Source organism: Neurospora crassa, linkage group I (assembly GCF_000182925.2).
Source record: "Neurospora crassa OR74A linkage group I, whole genome shotgun sequence".
Lineage (NCBI taxonomy): Eukaryota > Fungi > Ascomycota > Sordariomycetes > Sordariales > Sordariaceae > Neurospora > Neurospora crassa.
The window spans coordinates 1,809,056-1,831,557 of NC_026501.1; the positions used below are offsets into that span (position 1 = coordinate 1,809,056).

The window sequence follows — 22,502 nt, forward strand, 5'->3', positions numbered from 1 at the left end:
GAAAAGAATGTGGCAAGCCTCGTGAGTCGGCAAAAAGCTGCTTGAGTGGTGGATGTTGTTTCATCAGACACCTGATGTGATGTCGTTGCTGGAGTGCAGGGGTTATTCGGGAGTTGCCGAGAAAAGGCGGGGCCGCATCCCCGCATGTAGATTACATAAGACCCCATCACACAGTCGGAAAGACCAAGCAGGGACATAATGCTGCATTTTGGTAATATATTGGGTCGCAATGATTCCCATTACACTTCAACGGAGGGAAAAATGGAAATTTCAGAGGCTTCAGCTATCAACGAGCGATCCGAGTACGTAAAGCTAAATACCAGCAAACTTCGTTTCGTGACAAAGCAAGTCTGGGTTAGGGCTGTGTAAATATGCTGACCAATGAGCTCCTTGGACCACCACTACCTGGTCAAAGCTCATCAACCTCGATCAAATGCGGAGAATTGGAGACGCGCCAACCCCGACCCCGGCCTCTTCGTCCTGGTTCTTGAACAAGTTGCCTCCGTAACCGTAAAAGAGATGCGCCCAGGGTATTGAGCCGACTGGCTCCATCACCCTTATCAGTTTATCGTCTATTCGAGGTGACCCGTTGGACAAACAATAGGAGACAACCATGCGCGCAACACAGTCCCTTCCGTTCAAGAGCTTCTGGAGCCGGAGTCTTGACGAGCTCTCGCGGTTGACCAACATCGGTAGGAGGAACTCATTCCATTTCCCAATTTTTACGCTCTTGATATGCGCCATTGAACACCGACGGTTCGTTGCTGACATAGGGCTGGCTGGCCGGCCGGGGTTCGCAGTTGTCAAATCGGAGAACATTAGAGGCGCCACGGGGCCACGAGAGATCCACAACTTCCAGACGCCCGAGTCAGTCGCAGACTGCAAGCTCCTTTCCGACGCCGACGTGGGCGGCTCCTCGACCGCCCATCTCGACTGGGTTCCCCCGCCCAACGCCATCCCCACTGTCACCGCCGGCGACGGTAGCGACCGAAAACCGTACACCCCGATCCCCGGCAGCTATGCGCGCTTCCACGGCACCATCTCGCTAGAGCTGCCCACAGACCGGCGGGAGATTTCGCGGACAGGCTACGCCGGCTTCCGGACGCTGGACCGGCCGCCCACCATTTTTGGCCGCGGCCTGTGGGACATTGATCCGTATGCCTACCTCGCGATGCGCGTCAAGACGGACGCGCGCAGTTACTTTGTCAACGTCCGGACCGAGTCGGTGGTGCCGCTCGATCTGCACCAGCATCGACTGTTCGTGAAGAAGCCCGGTCAGTGGGAGACGGTGTTGATTAAGTGGAACGATTTTGTGCGCACCAACCACGGTAAGGTCATCGAGCCGCAGACGGGAATGCTGCGCCAAAAAGTTTTGTCGATTGGGTTCTCGACTACGGACAGGAAGGCGGGGCCGTACGAGCTCTGTGTTGAAAGGTTATGGGCGACCAATGATTTTGATGAGGCTGGGGTTGTGGAAACTGATGTTGCGGGAGCTCAGCTTAAGAATAAGCATGGTGAGAAGGTCAAGGTTACGTGGGGAGCTTTGGAGCAGGAATGATAGAGGGGTCGTATGTCTGTTGGTCAGTAGTGAGGTGGGCTTGCGCTGTTGGCTACAAGAGGACTGGAGGCTGTACATTGTACTGTACGATTCTTGATCACTGAGGAGGGAGGTTTTTCACAACAGAACCGCGGTATTCAGGGGTCTGAAGAGGACAACGCGGGTAGATCGACAGATGGAAGAAAAAAGGGCCATGTTCTGTCCTACAGGCGCCTTAGCTGGCCGTGGTACAGTCTGGATTTGTAATCTATCATGGCAGACTGGACTATAGGATACAACGAAACATGCTACTGGTGCCGAGTTCATGTCCGAGGAGCCAGACTCTGCAGTAGAGGGAAGACCAAGAGACTTGAGAGTTAGAAAATAGGGTTGTGTTAGAGTTTCTTTTGTCTATTTGCTCATTCGTATGAACTCCTAGATGCGCACAGCAAGTAACTCACAGACTTGGATCAGACCCAGTCTCTTCACTATGAGCCCCTATGCTGGACATCGACGGCCAGCAGAAGAGCAGACAAGACAGTTCAGGTTGAGGAAGCAACGTATGAAACATGGGTTTCCTTGCAATCCTTGAACGAGCCTTCGTTAGCAGCATCATGATTTTACACAGGCCGGTACACAATCAGCAAAATAGGCCGAAAGTTCACAAAAGCATTGCAGTCTACTGTTCTCGCAAGAATGAGCGAGATGTTCTAGAGCCTCTGAGCAGCAAAGGAAAACCAAATGAAAGGGCTAAGTGGAAAAGCAAACCATCGCATGGTATTGAACCCTTATTGTGCCGTGGTTTTTGTGATACCGCGCTTGCTGTAACCATAAAATCAAATCCCATAAGCAACCGCTTCTAATCACCGCATTTTAGCAGCCTAAACTCCGTTCCCCTTGTAATGCTGAATCCCATGAGAACCATTGCTACCAATAACGCCCCTCAACATGATCCAAACAAGTTGTTTGCCGGTCCCTCCTATAGACCTTGAAAATTGACGCTAGAGATGATTTCGCCTAGTTATCCTGCTTGCCTCTGTCCCATTCCCTCTTCTCCCCAGCCTTGGTCCACTTGACATCCTCGATATCCTTCTCCCCATTGGGACCGGTTTTCTCCCACTTTTTGATGTCCTCTTCTGAGAAGCCAGCAGCCCGAAGTCTGTCCGCACCCTGCTTGAGCCATTTTTGCCGGTCACGGAATGATTCCACCATGTCATCCCAGTCGTCAGTCTTGGAGACCTGGAGGTTACTCTCATCTAGTTGCATGTTTTCTCTTGGGTCGTAATCGTTCGCAAATCTTCCGTCCATGGCAGCTCCACCTCTGCCTGCTCCTCTCCCACGAGTGCGAACAGGTGGAGGGTAAGAGTCAGCAGATGGCGGTGCTGCTGGTCCAATGAGGTCCTCAAGTGGATCGGAGTCCTCGTTGTCGGTCTTAGCTTCTTCGGCCAGCCGACCGTGTCGTCTGTGGGTGGATAACTTTTCTGAAATTATGTCGCGGTCCTTGCGAGAACGACTCTCCTTTTCGGATCTGCTGCTTCGAGACTTATGTGACGAACGGCTGTGCTTCGTATCTTCTTGGTCGCTGCTGAGCGGGGAACGAGACCGATGTCGATGTCTGCGCTCACGGTGTCTTGGAGAGCGCGATCTGGATCTGTCTCTGTGCCGCTGTTCCTCGCGCGAGGACCTCTCTTCGTCCTTATGCTGTCGGTGATGGCGATGGTGGTGGCGCCTTTCTCGTGATGTACTTTTTGTATCCTCGTCTTCCGAAAGTCGACTCTCGCCTCTTTTATGTTTGTCCTTGTCGCTAAATTTACTGTCCCTATGATCTTTGGAGGACGTCGTTCTTGTGCCTTCTTCAGCCCCACGCCTTTTCTTCTGCCCGGAAAGTAACGAGGAGATGGCGCCTAATTGTCGTCGTCGTATATCCTGTAGCGAGGGGTTGGTTTTGAGTCGCTTTTTCTCTTCTGCTTCTTCTAAGCCAGTCAAGCGCGCCTGCGCCTCGGCGGCCTCTTTGGCCTTGATTGCGGCATTGTGGGAGTCGGTTTCGCGGATGATGCGAGTCAGGAAATTGGTATTCGGCTTTGCCTTGTTCGCAGGTCTTTGGTGAAGGGAGGTCAGTCATGAATGCTTCAACTCCCGGTGTCGCGGCGACTCAAACGTACTTTGTCGATCTAAACGCTTCGAGGCCCATTGAGGAATACTTTATCGAGGCCTCACTCGCTTCCTTGGCAAGGAGCTCGGCGACATAATCATCCGTGATCATGGTGTCGTTGGCCATCATAAACACTGATTTTGTGCAAGAATAGGATTCAGCAGCCGCCCACGTATTGCCAAAGGTGTAGAATAAGAATTGATGGAGGAACACAAGTTTTAAAAAGAAAAATTGTAAAGTTCTTGCAACATCCAATGCTGGGTGACACTGACTGGTGACGGAGGCGGGCCGAGTTCGACGACCGAGATCCAACTGTGACGATGCCCGGGCACGCAAGGGGCGGTGCGGCAGGCATCCACAAGAACAGTTACAATCAAGTGGGACTCATTACGCTTATCGATTGCAATAGAAGTGGAAACGGCTCTTGGCTTCCGCTTCCATGCCCGGGCCTGACCGGGGAGGTTTGCCTTATCGATAAAACTGAAAACATCCGACCTACATACGCATCTCAAAGTGTGTTGAGGGATAGAATAAAGGCGACTGTCATTACAGGATGAATGGTAGGTCAAGCCGGAATTTCCATTGCGTCAAGTGTATGTTGCGATTTAGAAAAGGGGTCGGACGGATGAAGTTCAATTCGACCGACTTTAATCGTGGAAATTCAAGACGCGCGGGACGGAAGGGAAGGAACCATGTCCGAACGCAATTGATTGTGTTAAAGGAAGTGACTGCCTACTGATGCAGTTGCCTCTAGCTAGATATGAATTTTCTTTCGGAAATGACTGAACGTGCTCGATCATTCATTGTGACAGTATTCGTAGACGGTCGGTTTGGGAGGAAAGGCTGCCCCTGCTTGTAAATTGACATTCGTATTACAGCTGAGGAAGTTTTCACCTCCCCAAAAACAAGCAACTGTCCACTTATATGAGGTAGGTACTGTGTAAGGTATGTACATAAACAAACACCGACGAAACCCAAGAAACGTCCGCGGAAAAGGGTTCAGTGGAGGTGACGTTCAAGGACGGGCCGTGCGGGCAGCCGGGCAGTTTCCCTCTCCCCCCCACAGCGGCCGGATAGGTTCCGAATGTTCCTTATAGCGCGTTGGCGAAGCTAGATTCGATTCAGGTCAGCCCTAGGACCGCATGCGCCTCCACTGATCGACTTACTGACCCACTGCAGCGTCACGGGCCGGCGGGGAGCACTACCTCGAATGCTCGCCCAGCCCGATTTCATACTCCATCCCGTCCCTTCCCCTCAATCGCTTGTGGAATCCATCCAGCTTCCACTTATTACACCTCGGTCGCTCCCGCGGCTTTGTACATCCTTTTTGGTTTGCGGCAATCCAGCTTCAAGCCTCTGCTGAGCTTCCGGGCTCACAACTTCCGTCGTGCAACACAACAATGGACGGTCAGGGTCCACGTCGAAGAGCGGTCGACTTGCTCATTCATGACCTGGGCGGAATCGGTCACGACCTGCGCCGCTACCTTGACGAAGGAGAAACCCTGATCAGAAAGGTCAAACCGCCTGATGTTAAAGCGGCCCGAGACCTATTTGAACAGATCATAGCTCGTATCGGTAATGTGTCAGCTAAGCTGGCTGATGAGCACTTCCTATCCTCAGACATCCCTCCAGCGCCATTGGCCAATGGTCCCATCACTCCCAATTCTCAAGTCGACGTTTCAAAAATTGTCCACCATCAGCAACAGTTTGTTCTTGCTGAGATTGTTGAAGCGAGTCAAGCGCCGCAACAGGTGCAGCGAGCGCAAGAACCAGTACAACGAGATCAGCTACAAAGCCAACAACAACAAAACCATTCACAAGGCCAGCATGAAGTCCAGCTACAACCCAAGCTCCAACCCCTGCCTTTGCCCCAGCATCATGACCAGCAACCAGTCCAACAGAACCAGTTGCAAGGCCAGCAGAAAATTCAGCTACAACCACAACAAGCGGTAGAACAACAAGTGCAGCTACAACACCAGCGACGAGACCAGCTACATGGTCAACAAGAAGTCCAGCTACATCCACAACAGCCTTTACAGCAACACTACCAGCTGCCGGAACAGCTACATAATCAGCAAGGAATCCAACTGCAATCCCAACAACAAAACCAGCATAATGGCCAGCAACAAGTTCAACAAGAGCAAAAAACCCAGTCGCGATATCAGCAACAGGAGTACCGGCCCACAGAAACTGTCCCGGAAGCTGTCCCGGAAGCTGTCCCGAATACGGGAGTTGGCGCAGTCAACAGAGAAGAGAGCCCACAGCCGGGACCGCCAACCCAGGACGAGATACACGCCGCTTTATCGGCCCCTCGACGCATTTTACCAGCCCCATTTCCAACTACAAACAGTATCCCTACGAACTCGTCAATAAGTTGCGTCACTGGTCCTGATGTAGGAGATCGGTCCGGAGAGCCAACTCGGCTCCGGTCTCCCAAGCTACTTCTCCTTCACAAGGACAGCGCCCCTCTCTTCGACTGCACCTACCAGGACATCCATGTCCTCAATGAGGAGCTCTTTGAACAATGCTCGCTCCATCCCGATGTGCATGCCAGAGGCTATTTCAAACTTCAGGTCAGAGATCTTCCGTCTCTCCAAGTTGGTAAAATGGGTAGACTAGATCAGAACCATGCGACCTCCTTTGTCTACAGAAAGGACAACCTGGGCCTCATCAAGGTTGACACTGGGAAGAAACCAAGAATTAGGTGGCCCAAGTTTCCCCTCCCTACGACCGAGAAGCAAAATTGGTCGTTCAAAGAGCAGAAGCATCTGTGGAACTCCACGGCCGCACACCCGCCAAATGGAGCCCGACCGTACATCATCGGCAATCCGCTATTTGATGATGTCGAGCTGTCTCCGGGAGATAAGCTGAGACGCAGAGGCCCGACAGTTCTAGAAGGTATCAACACCCAGTATATCTACTTCAACCTTACTGGTAAGACAATCACAGTCATGCATCGAGAAGATGCACACGTCCGGTCTGAAAACTTGTTACGTGCCGGTGAAAACAAGTTCTGGTGCTTTATCAAGCCGAGTTCTACTGCAAAGCTGGAAGAACGAATGCGCCAGGACTTTCCTGAAATGCGCGGCTGTTCGCAAGCACTCCGTCATCTAAGCCGCCATATCCCTCCTGCCAAGTTGGACGAATGGGGGGTTGAGTATACGCTTGATTATTGTGTTCCTGGCCAAGCCGTGGTTACTGAGCCGGGTACATACCATCAAGTTCTCAATCTTGGTCCAAATTACGCGATAGCAATCAATGTTGAATACAACTCATCACCCGACGATCCGCCAAATTACACATTCTGCGATGAAGCCTGCCCTGATCAGTTTGCAATCTCCGCCCAAGACTTTCGCATCAATTCTAATGCTACGGCCATGGACAAGATGGCAGTCCCAGCCAAGACGAAGCCCATGACAATGATGGCACAGCCTAAGCAACCAGGGGCCGTCTCTCCCCGGCGCCGTTTGTCAAATGACTATGTACCATCGGATTCTGCGCCGGCAACAGGTCAGCATCGTGAACAACAACATCCAGTCTCGGGACCTCCACCGCAAAAATTTCAAGACGCTAAAAGTTATTACTCTCGACAACTAGAGTCAGCAGTACTACCTTCAATGCCAAGCACGGTTTCTTCTCCGGTTCATGAAAGACCACAGCCAGACATATCTGAAGCCAGCGCGTCTGTCTTTAGTCCAGGACGGGTTGATCGTGGCCCATTGCAGGTCGCTTTCGAACAGCAGCAGGTTATTACAGAGCCAGAGGCACTTCCAGAAGTACAACAGGCAGCCACGGGAGTGCAGCAAATTATTTCAGAGCCAGAGGCACCTCAGGACATACGACAAACAGCTTCAGAGCAACTATCAATACAGCCCCGTTCACAAACTGCCGTATTTCATCAACATCAAGAACAAGCCGACATGGCTCAATCTCAACCAGTGATTCTGAATCCCTCTCAGGCTCGGGCTTTGGGTCATTCTGCTGATCACTACCAAGAGCATTCGAGAGTACAAGCCACATTTCCCCTGGTGCAGCAATCGACAGCACCTCCTCGTGGGGTAATTGGACCCAAGCCGTTGTTTAATGTACCGGATCTCCGGTTTGTGGGACCGCCTGTTCTCCAACCATTCGATGGAGCTATTCGGGCATTTGACCGGGATCTTCAAACGCAAACCTTCAGTGTTCAGCAAGCTTCGTACGGAACGTTACAACCTCCTCCTGCAATCAAGCCGAGTAGCTTTCCTGCCCAAATCATCCAATCCTACGTTCATCAAACTTCAGAAAGTCCACCAATCTTGAATAATGTAGCAGCCTCCGGAGTGGGACTTAAGAGGCCTGCAGAAACACCAATTCAGTCATCGGTCAAGAGAACGAAGCCAAACAATGAAGCAACTTCTTTCGGGCACCTTGCCGATCTGCTCAGAACAGCCAAGAGCCCCCCGGTTGAGCAGGTATGGAGTAAAGCAGCCTTTTTGAGGTTGGCTGGCCTGGTCAGGGATTGGAGGGAGTACTCTAGATCGGTACCCATCTCCGGAGGCGGCTTCGACCTACTTGATCATGTTGACGACGCAGAACAGATCAGCCAGGAGCTACAAGTCTTCCTCCGTCGGTTTTTGAAGATGAAGCTCTCAGAGTATATCGAATCCACAGCTCAAGTGAATGGTCTAAAGGATGTATTCGATTGCCCTGTATCATCCCACATCGATTGGGGTGAGATTTTCCGTAAGCTCAACTGGGACGTAACTGGTAGAAACCAGCTTAACGACTACGTTCGTGAGGGAAAATGTTGGCGGACCATTTGCGGTGAGTATAATGGGCTCTTGTGCCTTTTACCGTCAGACGATAGGTTCTTGGAACTGGCAATGTTCAAGGACCAGCTTGCCCACTTCCATGCTCAGCTCAGCACCAAGGCCGTCCGAAGGATGTGCACTATGGGCCAAACACTAGAAAAGTCCATCTGGGAGTACTTGGAACTGCCAGAATTTTCCTGGGAATCTGTGGATACATCGGAGTTGTCTCTTGATGAGATTTGGCCGCTTTTGTCCCAGTTCAAACTCATCAAGACGAATCACTATGACCGTCTCAAGTACAACTGGGAGATACAGCCACCGCCGCTCGGTTGGACAGACCCGTGGCCATCGGATCCTATGTCGGTTGCAAAGTCGGACAAGAAGGCCTGCAGCCTCTGCAACAACAGCAAACGGATGACGACAGAGAAGTCGTCCTGCAAGTGTTTGGTAAAAAGGCTTCCACAAATCCCGCGCATAACTCAAGACGGATCCAGAGGGGAAGGTGTACGTGCGATTGGTTCCTTCAAGGCGGATGAGTGTCTCGGCGAGCTCGTCGGCGAGTTGCGGCCACCACGCACGGCAGGCACTTCCTGCAGCTCCGATCATAATCACCCAAATATTTCCAGCGGCCAAGCTCAATTGAACAATCACAACAGTAACAGACACAATCACGAGTGGGCCATGGAGGTCCGCCGACCTGATCTTCACGACCAACTGGTAGCAGATATATATCCTCAGCAAATGGGAAACTGGGTTCGCAAGGTCCGTCATGATGGCGTTAGCCCGTCAGCGGTCTTCAAAGTCATGAAAATCACTGGAAAGTGGAGGGTGATGCTGGTGGCCATGAGAGACATACGCGATGGCGATGAGATCACAGCAAAGTACGGGCGAGGATATCGGAAGGAACAACCCTCTGAGGTTGTTGAGGGTTTGCACTGATATCTTCACTTTGGTCCGTTGATCCTCCTCTCCTATTATCATAGCCTTACTAGTTGCTCCCTGGGCGGCGTTTGGTGTGACCATTTCGTTTGCTCATGGACACTCTCATGAGGAATTAGGTTCACGGGACAAGTATCGGCGATTTAGACGTTTCCCCTGAGGCGAAGGGCAGGTAAGTGGGAAATCATCTTAGATGATGGAGCTTTTGTTTTAATGTTGTTAAGGACAGGAAATCTTTTTTTTCTTGATGTTGCATCTTTGGCAGGTATCATTATCGGACGCGCGATTGTTAAGAAGGCCGTACGCTTCTACGCATTGTCATTCAGCGAACAGGGGGGGCTTTGACGAAAGCATGGAACAACATAATAAACCTAGCAGTGCCCTAAAGGATGATCATACACGCAGTTCATTCATTACAGGGCATTTATCTTCTCCATCACTTCTCTATATAATCAAGCCAAAGAAGAGCAACTTAATACGCGCATCAACAAGGTTGGGAAATGTTTCAGATTCATCATATCCTTCTTATTCTCACAAGACAATCAACCGTTTTGCATGTACCTATTTCATGTGCCTGCTGTAGCCCAAGAAGAAAACAGGGAATGAAAGAGAAGAAAGGGATTAAACAGTCTACTGGCTGTACATAAATAATAAACTTGTTGTATACCGATCCAAACTCCGTCTTGTGTGCACCTAATCGTAGCCTCGTAGCCTCATTATGCTCATCAACAGTTCATCCAGGTATGCATTCTTGTTCTTCTGCTCTCATGTGAAACTCCCATATCCATCTGCTGTGAGCCAACTGCTGACCATCAATGTGTCCATTCTCCTTGTATTTCAGTTAGCTCGTAATAAACCTCCTCTTTGTGTCGAAGCCCATATGATAGTCGTATGGGGTTTAGGGTTCTAAATCTTCCAGCTACCGTTGACGATAAGCACGGCTGGAGTCTTGCGAGCAGCGGTTGAGGTTGTGGTCGAAGTCCTCTTCGCCGAGGTCAACGGCGTAGTCTCCTTATCTTTCCCCTGTGTTGTTTGCTTTCCTCAATGTAATCAGTCTTGTGAACTCATACTGGAATAGGTACTATCAAACAACGAGAGAGAGTCGTAACGAACCTGAAACCCATCACCCATATCACACCCAACCCCAGCTCCAGCCCCAGATTCTCCCTCTACCGCGGCAGGAGCAGACGCAGTCCTACCAGCCCCAGCCCTCCTCTTACCCACCTTCTTCTTCCCCGCTGTCGCCGCCGCCTTCTGTCCCTGCGACGTCGCCTGCACCTCCTCCCGTGACGACACCTCATCCACCACCGGCCTCGCATTCAACCGTTCCGATTGTCTCAACACCTTGATCGCCCGCCTGGCAAGCTCATGCGAACTAAACGTTGCCAAAGCGATACCAGGGAAACATTCGAGTGTTTCGAGAGGATGCATAGGACCGCTGCCGCCGCGGGCTAGAAGAGGGGCGAGCTCGGACTTGATCTGGGAACCCATTTTTTCTTGGGTGTTTGGGGAGAGAGACAATGCGGAAGCGGGATGAGTATTTGATTTACGGGTGGCGTTACTAATAGAGTCTTCTCGCCACGTGATTGCAACTTTCCGAAATCCCGAGAGGGAGGGCTCGGAGATTGAGCGGGAGGCTTTGGGAGTGTTGGGGGGTGTGGGGGGGAAGAGGTTTGGTAATTGTGCTTGGGCTTGGGCTTGTGCTTGTGCTTGTGCTTGTTGTGAGGTCGCGCAAGTTTCTGGATAGGATTGCTCGGAGGACGCATTTGATGCTATCGGGGTGGTCGCGGTGATATACTCCTCTGCTGCTTGAACAATCGAGCCGGTAGTATCAGGATCAGCCAACGCTTCTGGGTTGATGAAGAGGCCTCGATCTTTGAAGAAGGGAGCTCTGACTAGGACGAGGCCAGTTCCAGTCTCGTCGTAACCGGGGTTGTGGGCGAGTATCTCTCGGCCTCGAAAAAGTGACTCTCCCAAAACTCCTTAATCGCAGGATCACGAGGTTAGTAGGAGATATCGGCGTAGCTGATTACTTTTGCAGTCGGAAAGACATACTCCTCACATGATTGAACGCCTTGAATCCCACAACACGGACCCAACCTGAATCCTGACGTTTTCCGAAGATGCTAACGTAGAGGTCGAGTTTCCATGGGATTTGGCTCTTTATGAAGTCTTTCACATCTTGCCAGCTCGTCCGTTCCGGTAACTCAGAAGGATGTAAGTCGACGTTGAGATGAGTATGGATTAGTAGGACACTTACTCCGCTGATGATGATATAGTAGGGGCCAGTGTGAAAATCGCCTGGACCGATCAGGACGCTGGGCGGGTCATGGGAGATCGCCATGTTGCTGATCCTTGTGGTTACACGATAGAAGAGATCAGATATTCTAGACTGGTCAGCTAAGGTTGGTCGATATGTAGAGATTCTTCAAAGTTTGGTGATGGGAGCCTAATGTCTTTCTTCCACCTGATATGGAAGGGGTACTAGAGATTTTTCTATGGGGGAATCCTCTCTACAAATAAACTCGCCAGAGGTGACTGGCATAATTCTTGAGGACCAGATATACCCGGAAGAATCTCCATAAGTCAATTCAGAATGCCGTCAATGGGTTTGGAAAGTTAAAGTCGTAGCATGTATTTTGCTCGCAAAGGGGCCTGATGACTGATGGGACGAAACTTTGCTTTTCTGGGCCCTGTCACAATGCAGCCATTGCATGAGGCGCTGAAACCTGGCTTTCAAGTTACGATATATGGCCTTGTTTAGCAAAACAGAGGATCGGGGTGGAGGTTGGAAGTGTAATCCCCTGCGGTTGGCTGTTGTCTGGAACATGAGAAGTGATATTGAGGGTACATGGTGGACCAGCTTTGTCAACAATGCTTCACGCTAACAGTCGAATATGAGATTGGACGGTATTGAACTATACTCATCTCCCTAAATCTACAAAACACGAGATATAGTTAGCTCATGTTGCTAGAAATTGCTTTCATTGTCAGGATGTAGTATAGAGTTGTTCTTGTACGTAGTGATTTTGACCGAAATATAACTCGATGTTTCACGACAACAACCGACTTCATATCTCCACTTTCGATTTCTAGAAACACCAAAGTCTGAGAGTCAATAGCAACCCTCTATCGTCACTACGTTAGAGGGTTGACAGGTCAACCACTGTACCCCTTGACGTTCGTTAACCCCCTCCAGGCTAGCAATGCAACCAAGTCTTAGAACCCCCCCTTTTATCCATTTCACTTCCCAATTCGCTCATTTGCAGAAGCAAGTCATCAACCACTTCATGTACGCTGCACCAACCACAAGCCATGAAGTCAACCTCTGGAAAACGATAGTGACCTGCCCCTTACCCTGCGGTCCGGGAGCAAACAGTGTGGACAGTAGCAAGCCTTAGCTGCAGCCGACTCCTGCCAGATCTGTCTCACTGGCCAGACCCTGTGCCACATGGTAACACAACACCGCTGAACTTTACGGACCGTCGTGGAAGGACGGCTAAGCGCAGGATCACTGCCGATAGTTGACTTTCTCTCTGGAAAAAAGGTCGAATATTCAGCCACACGGTACGTCTATGCTGACACAGCTGAGAAGATGAGAAGACGATGCTCTCTAGTGATGGCGGTACTGGAGCAACATGAGCGCCATCGCGATACACAGTGCCACGAATCACAGCCTTTAAGTATCCCTTGCACCCTAGACTACCTGGTCGGATGGTTCAGGTTGGCCAGAAGCAACCCTGAATTCGACCCGCCGAGCAACTTTATCCGAACAGCGATCCACCGCATGTGAAATGGCCCTTTGTCACCAAAGCCAAAACCACGACTGCTATAGGGCATGGATCCGATTCGGCACACCATCTTCGTGTTGTTGCGAAGGCTTCAGCCCGGAAGCAAGGTCCGTCACCGTGCATACACACGGCAAATCATCAACTTGATGCAAGGCCAGTTCATGATGTTGGATATCTGGGTTACATTACAATCATTCAACTTCTCAGTGGTCCCTTCTGAGTGGGGGTCTCCAGTAAGACAGTACTGTAAACAATGATCCACCACCCGCTTTTTTGAATCGATTTGAATTGTTTTGATGTTGATGAAACCCACAGGTTCAGAAGGAATACGCTACACTAGGTAGTTGCATCATCAGCATCAAGGCTACCACATGTTCGTGAGCAAGCGGTTATGTATTGGGAATAAGGCTCCCACACAACAAGCGAAACTCCTTGGGGGGGCCCCTGTTAACCTTTTGGTTGTACAGCTCAAAACTAGTGGCTGTCGCAAGACGTCTCTTTCATGGACAACAACCGTGATATCAGCAGGCCGCACCAGGGTACATAGCTTGGGTATGCTTCCGTCTTCGAACTTTCCATATAAATTTGTGGATCTTGAGATGACTGCGAAATAGTTGCCCTTTTTGGATTCAAAGGTGTCGACTCGAACGATGAAATCCAAGACAACATCACCGTTACCTACCTTGAGTCCGCTCATTCCCCATTCATCGTTTCCGACTAATACAGTCAAGGAAACTCTGGACGCAATGCCCTTCTCTTCCCATCCCTCTTTGATGGTGCCCAATGGTCGTTGCCAGCAGGTAGGCACAGGAGAACGAAGCCTGAAACTGATTGGTTCAGGATCCTGTACCCGAAGAGTTGCCCAACCTCACTGACCACCGAATTTAGTCACAAACTGATGATCGGATTCTCGAGAAGCAGCTCAATTATTTCGATGATGTGCAGCTTTCCATATCGATAGAAAAAGAAACTTGTGGAAGCTCATTGTATTTTGTAAAGAGAGAGTTTTGCGATAACGTTTCGATTCTTACTTTTCATCGACAAGTAGGTCGTATGGCGTGTGGTCATTGTCATTTCGCTCATTATGTCGGATTCCGGAGAATTTGACTTAATGATACCCCTCAAACAATATTAAAACTAAAACCGGGATAACCAAGAACTACGACAGGGTTACTCTTGTGGTCGATGTGTTGGAGGGTTCGATGGGGTCTGAAGATTCGTTACAGAAGTACCCAAGCAAAGTACATTCTTTTTCGCGGAAATTCCTGTATGCGATAAGGGTTAGGGGTACAGTAATGGCTCGGCGATAAAGCGACTCGAGAAGCTGGACTAAGCCATATGCGGATCTAATGTCAACAACCCAGGGGCGATCCTCCCTCCTCCTGCCGTCGCGATCTTCAACCGGCAACACTAACAACACACCGAGTCCGACTGCGCGCGACCGATATCCTTTGAACTACAAAGACAGATAAAGCATATCGAATAATCATAACACAACGTTTTCCGAGGTTTCGCTCGCAATCATATTCCAGAAACGGGATCTCCAGGATACTGCACCTGGAAAACAGACTACGCGTAGCTTCACCCAACCCCAGAGCATCCTGCAATCCCATCGCTGAAAAAAAAAAAAAAAGCAACGACACGGAAGGAAGGAGATAGTGGGGAAGAAAGAACAATAGCAACATAAAAATAATGGGTTTGCGCCGAACGCCGCCCCCAGAGGCTGGGGCAGTAGCAGCAACATCGCAGGCACCAATACCGCAAGGGACAACACCGAGAGCCATGACGCCGCGAACAACGACACCAAGAACAATGACCCCGAGAGCAAGGACCACAAGAGCAACAACGCCGAGGCCGGGGTCTTCAGATGCAGCCGCCCTTCTTCAACGCGCCGCCGAAGTACTCCAAGCCCTCGGCTCCCTTGATGCCTCTACGCGGGACGAAATAACCATCATCAAGATCTCCGAGCCCATATCTAGCGCATTGCACTCAGCTGCATCCAAGAATTCCAGCAGCAACAGCGGCAATGACGAATCACATAACCAGCAACCGAGCACCGCCGCCCCGCGCACCTCAGACGTTTCCGCCCACAGCGCTTCCTCCGCGCTCGACGCGCCCACACCCGCCAGCCTCGAGGCCGATCTAGCGCACTACAAGGAACTCTTTGCCAAGCTCCGCTTCTCCTACGTCGAACAAGTCACCAAAGAAAAATTCATACGCGCCATCGTCGGCGATCCCCCTTTGATCGTCACGCCCCAAGAAAATGCAGACCTCGAGGCGAGCAACATGGCCGCCAAGGCTTCGCTCAAGGCGCTCAAGACCGAAGTCGCCCTGCTCGCCGAAGACCTCGAGTCCCGCTCGCGCGAGCTCGCAGCGCGGTACGAGCGCGTGAAGCTGGACCGGATCAAGCTGAGGGAGCTACCGGGGAAGATGGAGGAGCTGCAGAAGAGGGTGGATAAGTTGCGGACGAAACAGGCCATACAGCCAGGGAGCCAGCCGGAGATGAATCTGCCGCTGGCGAAGACGGCGGTGTTGGTGGAGGAGCGAAGGCAGAAGGTTAGGGAGCTGGAGCGGCAAGTGGAGCAGCTGTCGAGCTTGGCGCCGAGGAAGAGAAAGGAGATGGAACGGTTGCAGATGGAGGTTACGGCTTTGGCGGCAAAGAGGGCGCAGGTGAGCGCGGCAGCAAGGGAGGCGAAGAGGCGGAGGGAGAATGCGCAGAAGGCGGGTGGGACGTACGATGAGATGGAGGCTAAAGGGAGGTGGTATCGGGCGAGCGAGGCTGCTTTGAGGGAAATGCTGGGCTTGAAGGAGTGAGGGGATGGAAAATGCGTTGTGTTTTGTTTCAGTTACCTCCATGGGTTCGCGGCTTTGGTCACAGAGGGGTGTTGATATCACGGGGTTCGGACCCGGAATACTGGCGTCAGGAGTATGGACAGTGGCTTGCCCATGACTATAGGCAGGCGGGTGGAATTGGAGATGCCTTTTGCGAGTGTTTTTGCAATCAAAGTTAGCATTGAGGCCAGGCTATGTCCCTGCGCAGTTAGTCCCTTTGGACCCAGCTAGACTTTGATGCCAATCGCCTGCCGTTTGGATCAACACACCGGTTACACCTTGACCCAAATCGGGGGTTGATGCGGGACGGAAACGGACTGTTGCCGCTGTGTGCCATCATGGACTTGGCTTATAAAGTGCCCTCTGCTCATCCCAATCATGATCTACACCGCTGAGGTTGTACAAGATCTCATCGCCGTGGACAGTCCCCAGTCCCTACACAAGTGGGATTTGAAGGCGGCCCGTTACGCACCCCAATTAACCGGCGGACTCGTCGAGTCTCGCCTCACCTTTTGGACCTTCCGCTGCTGAAGTGGCTAGTTCGGGAACGGGAACGCCCCTATGCCATAATCACGCTGTGAATTCCCTTGCTCTTCATAATGTGGTGTGTGTAAACAACCTTCCGGAGCGGGGAATGGGGAGCGTTGCATTCATCGTAACGGTAGCTCTTCTCCGCACCGCCCGGGGCGATCTAGTCGGGTAGGGGGAAACCTGAAAGGAACGAATGAAAGGGACGGGCCGATGGGGTGATCTGACATTTTCACTTCTACAAAAGTCATCGAGGACAATAAGTACATGATCTTTCCAGGTGTCACCAAATTAATGGTAGGTACTTAGAGTTCTGTGACAAACGAGAGGGAAGACTCTTAGAAGGAACATTGATTCCTTGATTGGGACAACATACAAATCTCAACGCCGATCCATCAAAAGCACCAAGGACAACCACCATTCACATATCTGGTATGCACATTGTAGTTCAACAAAACGCGGGGAACCTCCGCCCATATTCCCGCATTCCTTGCTGCGTGAACGCTCCGAGACCGGGAGTGGACATGCGGGGGTTCTTGTGTTTGGGCGCAGAGCCCTTACGAACCCAATGGACAGACAGATGTCAAAGAAAGGGACTTTGAATAAACTTGATCATACATCGGCTAATTTGAAGAACCCAGCAGATCATCACCCTGTCCTCCAAGTCTTCCAAGTCTTCAAAGGAATAATCAAGCCGATAACCACCCTCCCTGAGCCTCCAATAACTCCGCGCTGAATCAAGACTTCTCTAGCGCCAGGTAGAGTCCAAGTCTAGTGTAAAGGCTAAACACACCACCCATCACATCTCACCTCGGCACCTCCTCACCATTCGTTGCCGATTCTTCTTGGGCAAGTCCAGACCTTTTTCCTTTCTTCGTACGCTTCTGAACCATTGTTCATCGTACAGTTCCTCCTTGTATTTTCTTATTCACTCTCAATGTCCGCGTGTTACCACTGAGGTATGCCAGAGAGCAAGATTGGTATGGGAAAATATTGGACTTATTTCCAACTTTGACCATCATCCTCTACGTTGCCGGCTTTCGTAATGAAAATGTACAACCAACCAAACAAGTTAGCGGTAAAATGCCCCGGGAGGCGCAACGAAGGATAACGGACCTCCATTAAACGAGGGAGGACAACTCAACTAGGCGCAAGTGAAGGCGTTTGCCCGCATATCTTCGTGTTGTGGGCTACCTACCCCCTTGTCCCCTTGTTGAAGGAACCACCACACGGTAAGTCATCGGTAACCATGGACAACGAAAAGCCACCGGATACCCTGAAAGTGTCAATGACCAGTTAGTTCACTTCACTAATCGCAAGCCAAGGTTGATTCCATCTGTTCAGCGGTTCAGAGGTCGGAAGTGTGTTTGGCTTCCATGGAACTCGTTTTACATGTCCATACAACCCTTCGAACACGGAAAGAGCGGCGTGGTATTTTGTAAGCTGAAGAAGACAAATGGGGTGATATAGTGATACCCGATCTAGCAATAAATCTCAATCTCAAATCTCAATCTTTCATTCCTTCCGGGCGCCCCGAGGAGCAGATTCCGTTGCTGGCGTCGATAGAACAATTTGTGAAACAGTCCGTTCCGTTCAGGATTGGCGTTGGGGGAGCACATGATGCATACACGCAACAACCAACATACATATGTAGGTATGTACACCCGAGAACTAAAGAGGAGAAGAAGGAGGAGCATATGTTCGCAGCCCCTCGCATAAATGGAGAGTTCTCGGAAGCGTGCCCGCTTAGAGTGGCAAGTTTGCCCGACATAAATACTTTCGTCCTGGTGTTTTCTTAGTTCCTTTCCTCTTCCTCTGTCTTCCACAATCCAAAGTTGCCAGACATAACCTGGTTGAAAAACCCCCCGCGCTGTTCTCCTCTTTTCAACTTCTTTCTAACAAAACGCTGGGACACACTCCCACTGAACGGTGACGGTGTCCGATACACGAAACTATTTAAAGCGGAAAGCGCACCCATCACAGCACAGCTGCAACCTTCCAACCGCCGCCCGCCCTGCCACGTAGTTGCATATCCCTCCCTACTTTGTTCCTTATTTCCTTACACGGCGTGATCAACGTCTGGTGGCGCCTATCAGGTCTCAACTTGAAAATATAAAAGAGTCACATAGTCTTGAACGGAGAAATTCGTTGTCGTCAATGAAAAATTGCCAAAGCGCAAGTCTTCGACAACCTGAAGCGAATTTCGATACAGGCACGTTAAGAAGTCGAGTTTTGGTCCAAGCTGCGCCGAGCTGAACAAGCCCCAAACTTTGCGTTAACCGCCTTCAAAACCAGCACTACGATTACCTACCAATCAGGAAGGGTGTCACAAGGGCGCAGACACAGACCTCATCCTCCTGCCTTGTTGGAAAGTGGTCAACAGGTCCTTCTTCCAACAACAGTTTCCCGAGTCACCTTAACCAACAATCACGACACCACCACTTGTTTAAGCAAATATCACCTACAATGGCAGCCCGGCAATTGTGGACTCCCCCCAAGGAGGCTGAAGCGGGTCTCTGGAACCCTGGAGCGCCGAGACTCTGGTCCCCTAGAGAAAGGAGCCAGTCGACAAGCACAGTTTCCTCAGTCTTCTCAGCCTCTAACGCTGATGGAAGGATACGCTATTCCGGCCGGCGTTTTGCGCAAATCATTAAGCTGAAGGCCGAGTACATCGACAAGTACCGTGAGGTCCATGCTGCTGTGTGGCCTGAGGTTGCGAAGCAGATCAAGGAGTGCAACATTCACGATTGTACGCCGTTCCTCTTTCGTGCAGAAACAAAGCCGGCAATTCTTGTGCTATCACAACCATGATCATGGCTAACCAACTCGGTGCACAGACAGCATCTTCCACGACCCGGACACCGGCATTCTCTTTGCCAGTTTCAAGTACGTCGGCTACGACTATGAGGGCGATATGGAGAAAATGCGCGAGAACCCAAAGGTTCGCGAATGGTGGAAGATGACAGATGGATTCCAGGAGTCCATGGTCCCGGGAGCAAAGAACAGCGAGTCGGGTGAGCCGTCGTGGTGGAAGCCCGTTGAGGAGGTTTTTTACCAGGCATAGAGTCTGTGGATTTTCTGTATCTTTTCGTCTGCGGTCGTTTTGTTCGATGTCTGTTTTCTTTAGCGCAAATCCTACGGCACCAGCGGGTATTCGTGCCTATCCAACATATGCCCGCTTCTGGGTGTGGCCTGTGAATCTGATCGACGGAGTCGAGCTGTCAATTGACCGTTACTTGCGCCAGGAGACTAATACGGCTAAGTTGATTCTGGTATTCAGCAGTGTAGGGCAGTCGTCGAGTGATTTGGAGCCGCTCGGCTTTAGCGAAGCTTAATTTGCGGGGAAGTTGTGTGCATTGACCGACGATCATAGTATGCAGTGCCGATGTGCGCTGTGATCTGCCTCGGCAGAAACTTGTCATTGGTGATCTGTTGGGCTACTCCTTCAGTTTGCTAAAGAGGCCGCTGAAGATGCTGGTAGGAGACCCGCCTCCTCCACGATTTCCATGCCGTCTTGCCTCGTTTCGGATCCTGTAGTAGAGTCAAGTTAGCCTCGAGACAGCCAGATTTCACTTCACAACAGCCCAAAAGATGGCGTACCATTCCTCCAAGAACTTGCGATTGGCCAATTGGCGACCATCCGTGACCTTGGTTTGCGTTTGCGCCTCCTGGGCATCAAAACTCAGCAGGGTCGGGATCGAGTTGATCATATAGCTAAGACCCAGTCCCGCTTCCATAACATCAGGAGCATCGTACTCGACGGTGCAAAAGCCAACGCCGCCCTCCTCTTCACCGACTCCGGTTTCGACGAGCTCGCGCAACAAGGGCTCCACTACCCGGCATGTTGGGCAATAGGAGGTGGTCCACAGCGTCAACAGCGGCGTTCGAGAGGAGGATGAGAGAAGCTGGTAGGTATGGAACTGATCGAGATTACGAACACTGCGGACAAAAACAAGAGTTAGTGACCTTGCGACGATTCAACGGCAAAGCCATAATGGATGTACGCACGACTGGTAGATTTGGTTCTTGGCCGCAACGGTGCGTGAGGTCGAAAAGGACGCGGCACTCGAAACAAATTGGTTGCAGGTCACTGCCGCTGCTGCTGGGGTCTTGCCGAGCAGGCGCCTGGAGCTGGGGAGAGCCTGTCTGCCAGAGGAGAAGAGGAAATGCATGGTTGCGCAGTGACAGCTTCGGTTGCGGCTCTTTGGCTGTCTGGGGTCTCAATTGGACGGCACTTCTGCGGTCGTTTTTACCGGCAATGATTGTGTGATGTGATGCTGTCGGGCGTAAGCTAATCGAGATCAGAAAGGGAAGAGCGTGATGGATGCGATGGTGAACTGGAGACCGTCTGGGAATTCGGTGGTCACCTAGGTCTCGCACCAGCGCTAGTAACCTGGAACAAAATATTTTAGCGCTCCTACGCCAAAGCCAGGGTACAAACAAACAATTCCATGCCTATCCCACCGAGTGCCCACACTGCACACACTGGGGCATATACACCAAAACATGACTCCATTCACAGCGGGCAACAACGGACCACCTCAGATGCTTCTCAGGTCAGGTATGGTACCTAACCAGCCTAGAAGTGGTAAAATTGCCCTCTATAGGTACCGAAACGAACACACATAATAGGGATGAACTGTATCAACAAAAAGGACTGGAGCTAAGGTAACGATGAGATAGAGGTGAGGAGCGCCCAGGATCACGCAAAGTGAATGTCAGATTGGTTGCGTCATAACGCATCCAGCCCTCGTCTTTTCTGTTTTAGGGGACCAACGAGGTGAGGGTCCGCCTTTCATTTCTTTGCAGGGGTGCTGAGGTGCAAGCCATGGAGATCTCGCAATGGCACCACTCCCACTTCCCACCTCAATCATGAACATGTGAGCGCTGGCAACTGGGCAAGGGAGCATTCTGGTCTTTTCGAGATGGTGTCCAACTGAGTGGGAGCCAGGCCGAGATAACCGGCTCGGGAACATTCCATTCATGGGCATTGGGTTCGTCACTAGGAGCATCATTGTGCATTTTTATCATGTATGAAGACAGTGTCACGAGGTGGGAGAGACTTTGACGTGATCCCTTGCTGGAAGAGACGGGTTGAATCTGTGACCGCAGTGACTCGGGGGACATCCGAGCACACAGGTCAGAGATCCGCCGCGACAGACCGTTGTCGACCCCGGGCGGAGGGCTCCTTCCAAGAGTTTAGGTCCTCCGATGGTGCTTGGGAGAGATAATTCGGCGTCCGATTTGTCGATACCTACCTGAGGTAACCCCGGCCTTAACGGATGGAAAGATAAGTGGGAGTGGGTTCGGCGCCTTGAGGTAGGATCTGCGTCGCTACAACGCTGCTAGCCCCGCATCTCTGGCGCATCTCAGGCGCATCTCTGGCATTTGGCTGCGGATACCCGAACTGTAGTGCGGGGGACCATGAGAGGCGGGGGGTCTCTACGGTATTCGGAAGAATGGTATGAGCTGGTGCGACCGGGCAGGCAGGTGCGACATCTACTACCTCTAACGTGACCGTTCGTCAATTGCGGCCATTCTACAACCGTCCAACAACTTACACGCGATAAGACGGCATATATAACAAACTCAGCGATTGTCACGACTCGGGAGGTAAGCTAATGCGAAGCAACCAATATATCCTGGCCTTTGATCAACCCCGGGCAGTCCATCTCGTGTGCTCCGCTTTCTTTCCGCCAACGGGAGACTCGAGTGCTCGCACACGGGGCCAAAAGTCAAGGAGGACGGCAGGACGATAGACACGAAAAAACCTCGCCCGGTATGTGCGGTTTTGTCCTGGTCTGAACGAATGTCAAGCCCGCCACATCGGCTCATGCCCTGGATCGTCGATCCTTTGCCTTTTTGCGCCGGCCGTGGTCTGTCAGATTCGCCTGATCAGCAGTCTGGGGACTCCAAAAGAGCCTCTCAGGACA

The 22,502-nt window shown here is 51.3% G+C and overlaps 7 protein-coding genes across 7 annotated transcripts; 4 read left to right on the forward strand and 3 right to left on the reverse strand.

Annotated features, from left to right (window-relative positions):
- The first annotated feature begins 266 nt into the window (after positions 1-266).
- On the forward strand, positions 267-1,974 carry cia30 (complex I intermediate associated protein 30). The gene is made up of 2 exons (XM_959246.3): positions 267-692; positions 801-1,974. The coding sequence occupies exons 1-2, from the start codon at positions 614-616 to the stop codon at positions 1,556-1,558; spliced, it is 837 nt and encodes a 278-aa protein (XP_964339.3). The 5' UTR covers positions 267-613; the 3' UTR covers positions 1,559-1,974.
- A 232-nt stretch (positions 1,975-2,206) lies between these two features.
- Positions 2,207-4,002, reverse strand: NCU01974 (hypothetical protein). The gene is made up of 2 exons (XM_959245.2): positions 3,700-4,002; positions 2,207-3,635 (listed from the first exon to the last, which is right to left on the reverse strand). The coding sequence occupies exons 1-2, from the start codon at positions 3,816-3,818 to the stop codon at positions 2,555-2,557; spliced, it is 1,200 nt and encodes a 399-aa protein (XP_964338.2). The 5' UTR covers positions 3,819-4,002; the 3' UTR covers positions 2,207-2,554.
- An 882-nt stretch (positions 4,003-4,884) lies between these two features.
- On the forward strand, positions 4,885-9,905 carry set-8 (set-domain histone methyltransferase-8). The gene has a single exon (XM_959244.2). The coding sequence runs from the start codon at positions 5,090-5,092 to the stop codon at positions 9,416-9,418; it is 4,329 nt and encodes a 1,442-aa protein (XP_964337.1). The 5' UTR covers positions 4,885-5,089; the 3' UTR covers positions 9,419-9,905.
- A 36-nt stretch (positions 9,906-9,941) lies between these two features.
- On the reverse strand, positions 9,942-12,014 carry NCU01972 (hypothetical protein). The gene is made up of 4 exons (XM_959243.2): positions 11,679-12,014; positions 11,474-11,624; positions 10,532-11,400; positions 9,942-10,453 (listed from the first exon to the last, which is right to left on the reverse strand). The coding sequence occupies exons 1-4, from the start codon at positions 11,760-11,762 to the stop codon at positions 10,325-10,327; spliced, it is 1,233 nt and encodes a 410-aa protein (XP_964336.2). The 5' UTR covers positions 11,763-12,014; the 3' UTR covers positions 9,942-10,324.
- A 2,567-nt stretch (positions 12,015-14,581) lies between these two features.
- On the forward strand, positions 14,582-16,894 carry NCU01971 (hypothetical protein). Its single transcript, XM_959242.3, has one exon. The coding sequence runs from the start codon at positions 14,902-14,904 to the stop codon at positions 16,021-16,023; it is 1,122 nt and encodes a 373-aa protein (XP_964335.3). The 5' UTR covers positions 14,582-14,901; the 3' UTR covers positions 16,024-16,894.
- Positions 16,895-18,358: 1,464 nt separating this feature from the next.
- On the forward strand, positions 18,359-19,816 carry NCU01970 (DUF718 domain-containing protein). The gene is made up of 2 exons (XM_959241.3): positions 18,359-19,318; positions 19,407-19,816. The coding sequence occupies exons 1-2, from the start codon at positions 19,036-19,038 to the stop codon at positions 19,631-19,633; spliced, it is 510 nt and encodes a 169-aa protein (XP_964334.1). The 5' UTR covers positions 18,359-19,035; the 3' UTR covers positions 19,634-19,816.
- On the reverse strand, positions 18,867-21,159 carry NCU01969 (hypothetical protein). Its single transcript, XM_959240.2, has 3 exons — positions 20,578-21,159; positions 20,170-20,508; positions 18,867-20,100 (listed from the first exon to the last, which is right to left on the reverse strand). The coding sequence occupies exons 1-3, from the start codon at positions 20,739-20,741 to the stop codon at positions 20,007-20,009; spliced, it is 597 nt and encodes a 198-aa protein (XP_964333.2). The 5' UTR covers positions 20,742-21,159; the 3' UTR covers positions 18,867-20,006.
- Between the last annotated feature and the right edge of the window lie 1,343 nt (positions 21,160-22,502).